The 13,201-nt window shown below is 45.1% G+C and overlaps 1 protein-coding gene across 1 annotated transcript in view; it reads right to left on the reverse strand.

The window, feature by feature from the left end:
- The window catches only part of LOC119163196 (heat shock 70 kDa protein 14), a 53,186-nt gene that overhangs the window by 18,152 nt on the left and 21,833 nt on the right, over nucleotides 1–13,201 (reverse strand). The window contains exons 7-11 of the mRNA XM_037415145.2: nucleotides 11,561–11,725; nucleotides 10,928–11,086; nucleotides 8,824–8,926; nucleotides 6,457–6,585; nucleotides 5,063–5,152 (exon numbers count right to left, since the gene is read on the reverse strand). Coding sequence (XP_037271042.2) covers nucleotides 5,063–5,152; nucleotides 6,457–6,585; nucleotides 8,824–8,926; nucleotides 10,928–11,086; nucleotides 11,561–11,725 — 646 coding nt within the window. The remainder of the gene's footprint in view (nucleotides 1–5,062; nucleotides 5,153–6,456; nucleotides 6,586–8,823; nucleotides 8,927–10,927; nucleotides 11,087–11,560; nucleotides 11,726–13,201) is intronic.

Consider the following 13,201-nt stretch of genomic DNA (forward strand, 5'->3'; position numbering starts at 1 on the left):
TCCCTCGCATAGTGATCACACCCCGAGCTTGCCGCTTCGATATGTCGTGTGCCAAGTCTAGTCGATGATCATTGCATTGATCATCTGTCGAATGTTGCATTAATTAGTAACTCTTCGAAGACTTGCCCAGTGAACTGTATGCACCAGGCATATTGATGATTTTTTTTATTGCAATAAAGGCAAATGCTGCACTTTGCAATACATGCTCGACATGTTTTTTTTATGTCAGTGGCAGCTGAACGCGCTCATCTCTGTATCAGTTCTCTGAAAGGAGGCATCACTATGCTGATGCCGCAAATTTACCGATTTAACAGGGCAGACTGGTCTTCGGGACCAAAAAAGTGACAAAAAAAAAATTCATTTTTTAAAATTGACATACTTGGTTTCTGCAAGTATTTTTCTATATCTCTGCCAATTTTGACACACCAGAAAGTGGTGATTCTTTTGTAATGTCATTCGAACTCTCTAGATTCTTGGTGCTGTCAACATGCAGAACCTGCAAAAAAATGAGGAACCGACTTCAAGGCTTCTTAATAATTTGCCGGGACCTATGTTAGAAGCTCTGCAATGAATTTACGAGCACCTTTATGAGGATTGCAAAACATGCGCACCACAATTGTTGCTTCTTGAATAAGCCGTTTTTCCCCGTTTTTTTTTTTTTCATTATTCTAAAAAAAAAAGTAAATTTACCACTGTTCAATTTTGAGGCCTCAATATCTCTGCAGCTAGGTCGGGTTCAACAATAATTCTTCTTGCAATGGAAGCCTGTATGTGTGCAGAATGCAAGTATGGGAGCAAAATTTAGAGCACAAGCCTTTTTAATTAATTACTCATCAAAACTGTAACACAACTCCCACTGCTTTTGAAAATGGATAGTTCATTTTGCTGCAAGATAAAGAAAGGCCCAAAAACAAAAAACTCTTGCATACTTTCAATATATAGTCATTAGTCTATGTAGGTATATCTTAAATATCATTTTTTGTTAAGCCTTTTTTTTCCATGCCAGCCTTAAACAATAGGAGGTGAACTTAATTTATCTCAGGAACAAGATGAGTGACCGGAAAACTACCGTATTTAGTCGCGTAATCCTCGCACTCGCATAATTCTCGCACCGCCCACATCGCCCAACAAAAATATGATTTCTTTTTTTCCTCGAGTAATTATCGCACCCCCAAAAACTGCTGCAATAATGTAGTCTGCTCATTCAAACCACTGATGATGATAGCACACACCATCTGGTGCCATCTCTTATGCATCAAGAGTTCTATTATTGCACGGAGATTCAATTCAATTCAAGCCAAGCCAAAGTGGCAAGTGCTCGTTGCGGCGTGTTTTGTATGTTGTGTCGGTAATCTTGTCACGTTATGAGGCGATACCGAAGCTACACGGCTAATTTCAAGCTGAAAGTGATAGATTTTGCCCTAAACAACGGCAACAGGGCCTCCGGTAGGCCCTTCGGAGTCTACGAGTTTTGTGTTCGCTACTGATGACGGCAGCTGAAAGCCACCAAGACGCGTTGGGCCTTCCGTGTGCCTAAAATGGGGATTGATGGTAAACCTAATTTCTTCTGAAGGAAACTGCAGATGATTTTTTGTTAGATAGCCATTAACCCAATACTGACGTCCTACGCTTACCTTTTGAGGGCTCCTGTAAAGCGACAAACGTTACCGCTACGCCCACAACGCCCACAAGCTTTGCGTTTGGTATTTTGAGGGGGGACGCGGCACTTCGGGACCGAAAATCAGCCAAAAAATCGAGTTTTCGCGGACCTTCTTTTCGCGTTCCCGACATCATTGCGCACCTATTTACAAAATTTCATAGCCGAATACCATCAACTTTTATCGTTATTCAACTTTAAAAAAACGAAAACGGGCGTCCTGCCCTTTAAATTGAGGGCGAATAGCGCAGGTTTCGGCTCTACGATACGCGGGAACTACGCGCTCGATCGGCGCCATTTTGGTCTTGTTTGAAAGAACGCGTTTTCAGCTGTTTTTTTTATTCAGTAAGCAACATTGAGCGTTTCCCCGGCTCGAAAAACGGGGCCTCAAAGACGAAGAGCCGCGCTCACTGCCATTGGCTAAACGGCGCACGTGACTGAAATGGCGCTTTCCAGTTGGCTGGAAGCTCGCGGCTTGCGCCTGCATACGCGACCCGACGCCATTTTGAAAGGGTTACCGCTGTGACGCCTCGAAATCGGCAGAGCACTCTGAAGCTTCTGATCGTATCGCCATGCCTGGAAACGCAAAAAAGTATCGGACCGTGCACGCATTTGGTCGCAGGAAACGCAAAGGTCGTGGGAGAAAGTCTACGAAGTCATCAGAGCCCTTGGTTGACTCCGACGAACGATGTGTCGACGCTCCGCGGCCGTTCAGCGATGGTGCGACCGAGCGCGTTGCCTCCGACGACGATGACGGTGAAGCGAACTCCGGACGACTACGAATCGACGCCAAGGTGGTGACAAACGCCGAAGTTGAAGAAAATCATGCCCGGGAGAAAGCGACGCTCGACCGGCTTTCATCGGCGCCAGCAACTGCACGGAAAATTGACTTTTTCACCGCGAGTTGTAGCGAGGCAACCGCACAGGACTCGGACCACGCTGCTCCTTATCTGCTTATGCATCTAGATATCAAGTGAGGCCTGGGAGAGAATCCTCACGACCACAAGCCTGGACACCCAGCTCCGGGCCATCAAACGCGCTGACGAGGTGGCGACCAGGCATGGCCTGACAGCCCTCGCCACTTAGGAAACCGTCAGCTGCCTTAATAAAGTTGTTTACTACTACTACTACTCTGAAAACTGTGAAGCTTTTCATCGTACTCCTCCGCAAAACTTTTCGCATATGCATGTACCCCTTCGGAGGGAAAAGCCTTTCCTCTTCATAAAGTTAGTTAGCCAGCACCTGCTCGCTTTAAACTGGCTCCGCATTAGACCTTTTTCTAAGACCAATTGCATAGCCCGCACTTGGAGCAGTTCTGTCGTCACGGGCCACTGTGCCGCTCGCTGCTCAAGCACATACTCGCCAAGCAGCTCTTTAATTTGCGGAAACCGACCCTGCTGTGGTCCACTGAAGCCTTTGCGTGAAGCTTTGCTGTCGACAATCTTCTGCTTTTGTTTCCGCCGGTCCCGCACGCACGTTTCGGGAACTCCGAACGACCGCGATGCGGCCCGATTTCCGTCCGTTTCTGCACACGCGATGACTTTTTTTTTAAAAGCGGCATCGTGGTGCACTCGAGTTTTTGGAGTCAGCCCTTCCACGCCGTCGATGCTAATGCACTTCTAGATGAACTCCTCAGCACACGTACGAAGTGCCGCACATGGGAAACACATAGGCAGAAATGGCCGACGTGCCATGCCGACGCACATAGGGGGCGGCCATTTTGAATTTGCCGATGGCAATAGATTGACCGTAATTTTTTTGTTCGTACTCGATTCTAACGCGCATGCGATTTATGAACTGGCTTAACCGGAAAAAAGGTGCGCGTTAGATTCGAGTAATTACGGTACATTGATGGCCTCATCCACAGTGGTTGTCAGAAATGTTGACCACAGTCCTGACAGCAAGCACTGGCCGTGCATGTACTACGAATGCTTTCAGCAAGCGCTTACCGTAATTACTCGAATCTAACGCGCACCTTTTTTTCCGGTTAAGCGAGTTCATAAATCGCATGCGCGTTAAAATCGAGTACGAACAAAAAAATTACGGTTAATCTATTGCCATCGCAAATCCAAAATGGCCGCCCCCTACGTGCGTTGGCATGGTGCGTCGGCTATTTCTGCCTATGCGTTTACCATGTGCGGTACTTCGTACGTGTGCTGAGGAGTTCGTCATCTAGTAGTGCATTAGCATCGACGACTTGGAAGGGCCGACTCCAAAAACTCGAGTGCACCACGATGCCGCTTTTAAAAGAAAAGTCATCGCGTGTGCAGAAACGGACGGAAATCGGGCCGCATCGTGGTCCTTCTCGAAACGTGCGTGCGGGACCGGCGGAAACAAAAGCAGAAGATTGTCGACAGCAAAGCTTCACGCAAAGGCTTCAGTGAACCGCAGCAGGGTCGGTTTCCGCAAATTGAAGAGCTGCTTCGCGAGTATGTGCTTGAGGAGCGAGTGGCACAGCGGCCCATGACGACAGAACTGCTCCAAGTGCGGGCTATGCAATTAGTCTTAGAAAAAAGTCTAATGCGGAGCCTGTTTAAAGCGAGCAGGTGCTGGCTAATTAACTATATGAAGAGGAAAGGCTCTTCCCTCCGAAGGGGAACATGCATATGCGAAAACTTTTGCGGAGAAGTACGATGAAAAGCTTTACAGTTTTCAGAGGTTCGTCCTAAACTTGCGGCGCAACAACGGCTACCTGCTTGGGCAAATCTGGAATGCCGATCAGACGCCTCTTTACTTCGACATGCCTGGCACCACAACTGTCGAGAAGGGGGCGAAGCAAGTTCGCGTGCTGACATCGGTCCACGGTAAAACTACAGTGACGGCAATGCTCTGTTACACGTCAGATGGGCACAAGCTTCGCCCGTACCTCATATTTAAATGGAAGACAATCCCGAAAGGAATCGTTTTTTCGAGTGGTGTGATCGTGCGGGCCAGCAAAAAAAAATGGGTGCGCGTTGCAATCGATGTCTTACGTTTTTTTTTTTTTTTTCGCGGTGGAAATCGGGTGCGCGTTACAATCGAGGGCGCGGTAGAATCGAGTAAATACGGTATGTTGGGTGTTGCTCGGTTGTTTCGGTAACGAAGTTTATATACCCTGTCGTGACCCCGAAACGTGGTCGAATCATTCAAATTATAGCCCACTGGACCAAATGGCATTCGGCCACGGTATTTCATAATTTCGTATCAGCCGGGTTCACATCACCAAGATCCTACAGCATATTCATGCACACACAAAAATACACACATGAACATACATAAAGGATGATTGCACCCTCCCTGAAAAGAAATAAATATATATTTCTGGTGTAACGTTTAACACAGATTGCCATAAGTGTTGAAGCAGCAAACAAAGTTCTAATGTAATGCCCACAGAAGGCAGCAGCATGCTCCATCTCGTGAGCTCACCTTGACGTAGACGCTGTGGGCGAGAGCTGGAACTTGCACGAGAGGAGGTACGTCTCTGACCGCCTCGCCCCGAGAGGAGAGAAGCGCTGCCTGCAATGGATGTGATAGAACCGTGTGGGATGTCACAAACCGATCTTTACACACAGTGTGAAGGAAATGATGAAAGATGAAACACAATAAGCCCCTCCCCGGCGCAAAGCACGCGTAGGAGATAAGCGCACATCGCGGTGAGCTGAACGCCGAGCGTGCTCAATGTGCCATCTGGCTGGTAATGCCGAAAACACGCTATATCCCCCGAGATCGGCAGTGCCAGCAATAAGTGGTAGACATAAATAGCTTGCCGTTTGAACACTGAAAGAGGTGCTCCTTCTTGGCTCAGTACTTAGCACTTTTAAGCATGGATATTAAAGTCGCTTTACTGTCTATGACAACTCTCCAATCAGCAGTCTTTGTGCCTAACTTTTCTACATGCAACTTAACGTATCCATATGACATAGTCACTGTGCTAATCCCCCCCCCCCCCCCCAAACTGCCTAGTGCATGTAGCGGATTGCGGAGCTTTACTGAGCCTAGAAAATGTGACTAAGTTTTAAACCAGGGTGTCACATTAAGGGTGCGTACTGTGCTAGTAAATGTGGTAGATTCCACAAAGACTCTTCACACATGCTGCTACACTTTTTTTTTCTGTATTTTCTCCAGAATTACTGTGATGCTGCTCACAGAATGTGGCAGTCTTAGTACACGCAAAGCTCAATATGCAGTAGATGTGAAAAATTCTAACGTGGTAAGTCCACGTTTCTTCTACCTTCATAGAATTTTTTATTACAGTCGATTTTGGATCTATAAAACTCGAAAAGAATTGCGAAATAATTTGATATATATAATTCGAAATACAAAATATGCATAGTTATGGCCTACATTAAATCAGGACTCAAAAATCGTTGCAAGCACTAACATAACGATTCGCTCACAGTATAATGAAGAACAAGGTGTGAACTGCAAGTTACCGCACTTTGTTTCACATTAAAATAGTTCCTAAACTCATTTTGCTTCTTGCACACTGTCAAGTTCTGGTCATTCTCAATATCACTGAAGCTTTTCAAATAAGCGAATTCAGCTGCTTCGGCCACAACAACGTTGATAGATGCAGAACGCCGATGCAAGCTTTGTAACGCTGCAAAAGGTTGGTTAGCAGTGGCAGTGAATGCGTTGCCATACATATTCGTAACTGCACGAGATCACTTCCTCGGCAATGGCGGCCATGCTCTCAGCATCGATGCAGTCAGAAACAGCTACGTCGTCATCTGCACCATTAAGTCGCTCACTGCCCGAGATGGAGCGTCTACTGTAGTATTTTATGTTCAGTATTTGCACAAAGTTCATGAACAACTCACCTGCATGGCCGCACCCAAGGCAATCACTTCATCGGGGCTGTGGGTGTCGAGTAGCTGTGACGTAGGAAAACGAGACGCCAGGAGGCTGCGCAGTCGGCGCACTTTGGTCGAGCCACCACACAGAACCACCTTGTTGACGAAAGAAGAGAGATACAGAAGACAAAGGATACATGCTCAGACAAATATTACGTCACACAATTTGCTCAAGACGAAACGAAGGTGAAAGCCATTTTTTTTAAAAGCTTCTCAAAGCCATTTTTTTAAAGCTTCTCAAGTCGATTGTAATTATTAAATTGAAGGCTTCTGAAAGTTTCTGCACCAAACATGGCTCGGCACTGCCACTGTCACCCCTGACCAAGCAATGACGCCTTGTGACGATATCATCTTACGTCATGCAACGTGACATTACTACGGTGCCACAAATTTTAGCCTCACCTTATGATGCCATGAAAATGCAAAGAATATTGCCATGTGATGACACTTTTCGCATCACTCGTGCTGACACCACCGGCATTCACTTTTCATGCTTGACAAAAGCTCTAAGGCTTCTGCCTTAATAGCTATCATTGCAGACTACCGTATTTACTCGCATAATCCTCGGACTTTTTTTGGTGGAAAACCAATGCAAAGTTAGGGGGTGCGAGAATTATGCGGGGAAAACTTTCTATGAAGACGTACAGTGCAAAAAAGTAAAACGAAGTGGTCGCAAATCGGGATTCTCACACCAGCAACTAACAGCAAGCTTTGAGAAGTACTAATTAAAACTTACCTCAACATTAAAAGCACTGGTTCAACACAAGGCAAGATTTAATTGAGACACTAAAAGTGAAAGCAAATAGTTGAGAATTAGGATACAATACGCAAAGCTTGTGGGTGTCACGGCCGTAGCGGTAGCATTCGTTGGGCGACAGGAGCCCTCAAAAGGTAAGCGTAGGACGTCAGTATTGGGCTGATGGCTATTTAATAGAATCGTCTGCAGTTTCCTTCTGAAGAAATAAAGTTTACGATCAATCCCAGTTTTAGGCACACGGCAGGTCAACGAGTCTTGGTGGCTTTCAGCTGCCGTCACCAGTAGCGAACACAAAACTTGTAGACTCCGAAGGGCCTACTGGCGGGCCCTGTTGTCGTTGTTTAGCACATGATCTATTACTTTCAACTTGAAAGCAGCCGTGTAGCTTCAGTATCGCCCCATAACGTGACAAGATTACCAACACAACATAAAAAACACGCCGCAACGTGCACTTGCCACTCTGGCTTGGATCTCCATGCTAATAGTACGCTTGATGCTTAAGAGATGGTGCCAGATGACGCGTGCTATTATCATCAGTGGCTGGAACGAGCAGACGACATTATTGCGGCAGTTTTTGGGGGGGCGATTATTACTCGAGGAAAAAAAGAAATCGTATTTTTGTTGAGCGATGTGGGGGGTGCGAGAATTATGTGAGTGGGAGGATTAAGCGAGTATATACGGTATGTGGCCCATGCATGCAGTGAGCCTGGTATCTGCACTTTGGGAAATAATATAAGTTTTACCACTGAAAAATATGTGCCATGCGTCCTGGTTTGCAAAAGATTGGGGCAAATACACAACGAAAGTAAGCAAGCAACACTTGCACATGCACCGAGCCACCTTTCAGGGCTATTTCATTGTCGTGTGTTCAATTCAGTAGGCCCAACTAGGCTTGTGCGAATAGTTAATATTCGGTTCGAAGTGAATAGTAGTTTTAGTCAAATGATTTCGAATCAAATTCGAATAGTGTATATCATATATTATAAAAAAAATTGGCATATTTGTTATGACCTAACTTACCTGCACAGTATTCTTTCAAAATTGAAACAACACCTCTGAAAAAGCCATTTCTTTGGTTCAAAAGACGATGGAACAACTTAAAATAGTAGCAGGATCTGGCTTCCTGTCGAATGCAAGCAATAACCTGCAAATTATGTTCATTCTACAATTTACTACACTTAGAGCATATAAGCTGGTATAGCAAGCTTTTAAACTTTAAAAACGACGAATCAGTGTGAGGGTATGACGTTCAGCTAACCTTCAAGTAAGGCTTTGCGGCAGTGCAGATTTCCCATGCCAAGGTGTTTTTACAGCTTCGTGCATACACACACACACACACACACACATCTCCAATGCAGTGAAGCCATCCTAACAAGAGGGTTACATGCAGACTACTTCGTTTATTAGAAGTACTTCGAAGTTTTCAACAATTTAAACTAGAGTCAAAGGAAATTCGTATACTGTAGTATCAGTCCGAATATTCAAAGCATTCAAATATTCGCACAAACCTAGGCCTAACATCAACTCGGGAGCCAAAACAGCAAGTGGCACATTCCAAACTAGAGGTTCTCTCTCACCTTGTGGATGTCAGAGGCTTCGAGGCCGCCCTGTTGCAGAACCTCGTCCACAAGCTCTGTACACCGCGTCAGCAGGGAGCCCAGCAAGGATTCAAACCGTGCCCTGGTTGTAGACACCAAGCACAGAACAATAATGCAAGTAAATATTCCATATCCCTTCTCTCTTCGGTGTCAAGGTTTTCTATTCTCTTATCTCACAGTGCCATCAGCGCATCGTCCAAGCAGAAAAGCATGACCACGGACCTCTTCAAAATCCAGATTCAGTGCCTATCTTGGCTGACCAGACCAACTAGCTAATTTACCAGATGCAAGAATAAAGCTTATTTGTTCCTCACAATCCCTCTAGACTTTTCCCTAGGTGGAATTCTCAGGTAATGAACACAGCCTTTCTTAAAAGCTTGTCCATTTTGTGACCCTTCATGAAGCACCCGGTGGTGCTACCGAGTTCCTCAGATTTGGAGCAATTTTTGGAGCAGCAAAAAATTCCATTTTAGAGCTTTTTGGAGCAGGTAATTTTGCATATTAGAGCAGTTTGGAGCAGTTAACTTCACATCTTGGAGTACAGCCTAGAAGCAAGTTGCATTTATATTCAAGGACCTCAATAATTATTTTGCGGACCCAGTGAAGAGCTAGAAATTATTGGATTGATTGCAAATTTCATGGAGCCAATTATCCTAGGAGCACTCCCTATTTCACTCGCTCTTGCAAAAATATAGATGAAAACCAACATGTCAACGTGTTTTAGCAAAAATAACGGCGCCTCGCAGTTGATCATTCCCCAAAACTTGTTCAATGATTATTTTTGTCACAAAGAAACTGATGTGAGTTTGACAAAGCTGTACTTCATGAAATAACATTTTAAATACATCTATATGTGGTTATCAGCAGACAAACACTGCGAGGAACAGCAATGCCTCAACGCTAAAGACTCACACTGCCCAAAATGCATCTGCTAGGACAACTCCGAGGAGAGAGAGGTTATTTTTTTTCACGGTCGATTGTATGCTGGGCGTAACATGACATCAATTGGCTAGCCTGTCTAACTTCTTTCAACACTACCTTCCGCCCTCTGAAGCCTTTACATACCGGAGGAAGAGCATTCTCGTCATGCTTCTAGACAATCATTTGCAACTGCACTGGGTTGCCGGATGTGGAGATGGACAAACGGGTCCTTGCATCAATGACAGATTTAGAAAGCATGCTAATAGCCGAGGCAAAAGAGATCATGTGCATCTTCCTGCGCACTGTAACGCTTGCCGATGAGAACCAAGTTTTGTGCAAGAGGTGATTCTCGGTAAGAAGAGCAAACAAACAGTTAGAAAGCTCTTGGAAGCATTTTTTTATCAAAAAAAAAGAGTCTAATTGTATCAGTGAAACATCTATAATGTTGTATTCGACAGAAACGTGTTTTTTCGATAGCTTGTTGCCTTGACCATGTCGCTGTACTTTTTTTGTTGACTGTGCACACATGCAAAGAAATGTCCTCTCTTTTTTCCTGTGCGTTTTTTAGACTGTCATTAAACAGTTGATAGTTGGCGCTGCTCTTTATTCTCTCCTGCTCTTCCTGTTACAGGAAATGTGCTTTTAACCCAGTCATTTGCCCCAAGTAAGCACCCAACTTGACCAAAAACAAGTCCTTTTGGAAGACGAGCTTCACAGCGACACAGCAGTGACACGCGGGCAGCAAACTGCATGTTTCTCGCTGTGTCAGAGCGCCATGATTTACCCATTCCTTCTGGAGTTGTCAAGAAATTTAACAAAGGACAGTTTCGCAGAATTCCCGATGTATGCAAACCTTCGATTGCCAGTTGCTCCAGCAATCTGCGCACCTACACTGCTGGTGGAGTTCCTGCCTGCAACGCCTACTTTGAAAACTAAATTCGGAAGCTTCAATGATAATGTTTTCCAGCCAACACATATCCCAAACTTCGGCAAGGTGATTATTATTAAATTATTTATTTTACCAGAAATAATGGGTCACGTCATGATGTGCTGACAATTACAGAGGTAGACTTGAAAGAGCAATACTAAAAGGACAGACAAAACAACATGTATACCATAGCGTATGCAAGCACTCAAGAGGTTGAGCAGTGTTGTGGCACACCTGCTGATGTTGAGGCTGAGATCCATTCCCTCGTAGACCGACTCCGCGAAGCACTGGGCTGTCTCCAGTGTTGCCAGGACATGCTTGGCCGTCTCAGCGGCATTCCACAGCCGTGCCAGTGCCCGTCGGCTTTCACGCAGGTCAGCCCCACGGCTTTGGCTGTAAAAGTTTATTAACCTGCCTTACAATTTATACAATGTTTTGCTGGCAAAAATTCTGTCAGCTGAAAAAAGTGTCAACGAGTAATGCAATGACCCAAAGAAAACAATGTGTGATTAAAAATCTTAAAAAGTATATGAATGTGACGAAGTACATTTGGAGCAAGAAAGCGAAACAGAAACACTACACTTGTTGTTCTGTGCCTTTTACTAGCCCATTGTCTCCTGTTACACAAGTTTACGTTTGTCGTAATCAAAAACACAACTTGCCCAACATTTCAGTCTTCTAAGACAGCTAAACGATGAATTAACCAGAACACAATTATAAACAACTTGAATGCATAGAAAAGTAGGCTCTTCTTTTCTGGCGGCTTTTATCTTGTGCTAGAGAGTGGTGCCAAACAAAAAGTGCTTACAAGCAAAAAAAAAAAAAAAAAAAGAGAAAGAGAGAGAGCCCGGCTTCTTGCGCACTCACCGCTTGAACTCTTGGGCGCAGTGGTCGACGACAGCCGCAGTGAAGTCCCGGCCACCCAGGGCCGGTTTTGCGGTGGCGTGGGCCACAAGGCGGTAGGCGCCATTGCACACTGCCACTACGCTTGCACTTGCCGTCCGACCACCCAGTCGATACAGTAGGTACCGGCTGCAGCAAATGTAGAACGCAAGGTCACACGGGTGAAATTATCACAAGACCTGTCTTCAAGTTCAGGTTCAGACTGAGAAAAGATGTTGAACTAAGCAACAAAGGGGTCAGTGATGTCGCAGATGATGATGACCATACGTACGTGCCTGTGAAGTATGCACTTTCTCATTAAAAATTCTGGGTTTCTGCCACTAAAACAGCGTTTTCTTCATTCAGTCTGCAGCCGAGGCACGCTTTTATGCGATAGAGTTAAAGAGCTCGTTTTGCAGAAGTTTTGGCATCGATGTCGTTGGTTGCGAGCAAAAAATTACATTGTGCATGACCAAAAAATATAGAGAGATGCAAATAAAAAAATAAAAAATTCCGGGTCCAAGTAAAGATCGAACCCGGGTCGTTTGCACGGCAAGTGGGTGTTCTACCGCACGGACATGCGTGTGCTGGTGAACACAGTGAAATAACTTTCTCTGCTTGAAAATGCAGTGCAAGTAACTTTCATGCTTTACAAACACATGCATCTTGTATACATGCTTCCCAATAACATCATCAAATATTACAGTAATTATGCGTGGTACAAGTGCCCATTGCCATTGGGTGTCGAAACATGTGATTATCATAATGCTTTCATGGTTTAAAGCTGTTCACCCACTAACAAAGCACACACGTTACTGCTTCTATTCCCTTTAAAGCCACACAGTGGGTGCATAGCAAGTTTGAAAAGATTTTATGCACTAAGTGTTTGAAGGAAGAATGGTCTTGCAACAGTTACAGTGTTGGAAATACCGTATTCATTCAAATCTAGGCCAATGGTTTTTTTTTTTCAAATTTTTTTTACATGAAACTTCAGGGTCGGCTTAGATTCGAGGATTTTGAAAAACGCACCATTATTCATAGAGAAAAGCGGTGCACAACTAGCACGACTTAGATGGTATTATAGCCGTTAAGGGGGGACGCGGCACTTCAGGACCGAAAATCAGCCAAAAAATCGAGTTTTCGCGGACCTTCTTTTCGCGTTCCCGACATCATTGCGCACCTATTTACAAAATTTCATAGCCGAATACCATCAACTTTTATCGTTATTCAACTTTAAAAAACCGAAAACGGGCGTCCTGTCCTTTAAATTGAGGGCGAATAGCGCAGGTTTCGGCTCTACGATACGCGGGAACTACGCGCTCAATCGGCGCCATTTTGGTCTTGTTTGAAAGAACGCGTTTTCAGCTGTTTTTTTTTTATTCAGTAAGCAACATTGAGCGTTTCCCCGGCTCGAAAAACGGGGCCTCAAAGACGAAGAGCGGCGCTCACTGCCATTGGCTAAACGGCGCACGTGACTGAAATGGCGCTTTCCGGTTGGCTGGAAGCTCGCGGCTTGCGCCTGCATACGCGACCCGACGCCATTTTGAAAGGGTTACCGCTGTGACGCCTCGAAATCGGCAGAGCACTCTGAAGCTTCTGATCGTATCGCCATGCCTGGAAACGCAA

The sequence above is a fragment of the Rhipicephalus microplus genome, chromosome 9 (assembly GCF_043290135.1).
Source record: "Rhipicephalus microplus isolate Deutch F79 chromosome 9, USDA_Rmic, whole genome shotgun sequence".
NCBI classification, from domain to species: Eukaryota; Metazoa; Arthropoda; class Arachnida; order Ixodida; family Ixodidae; genus Rhipicephalus; species Rhipicephalus microplus.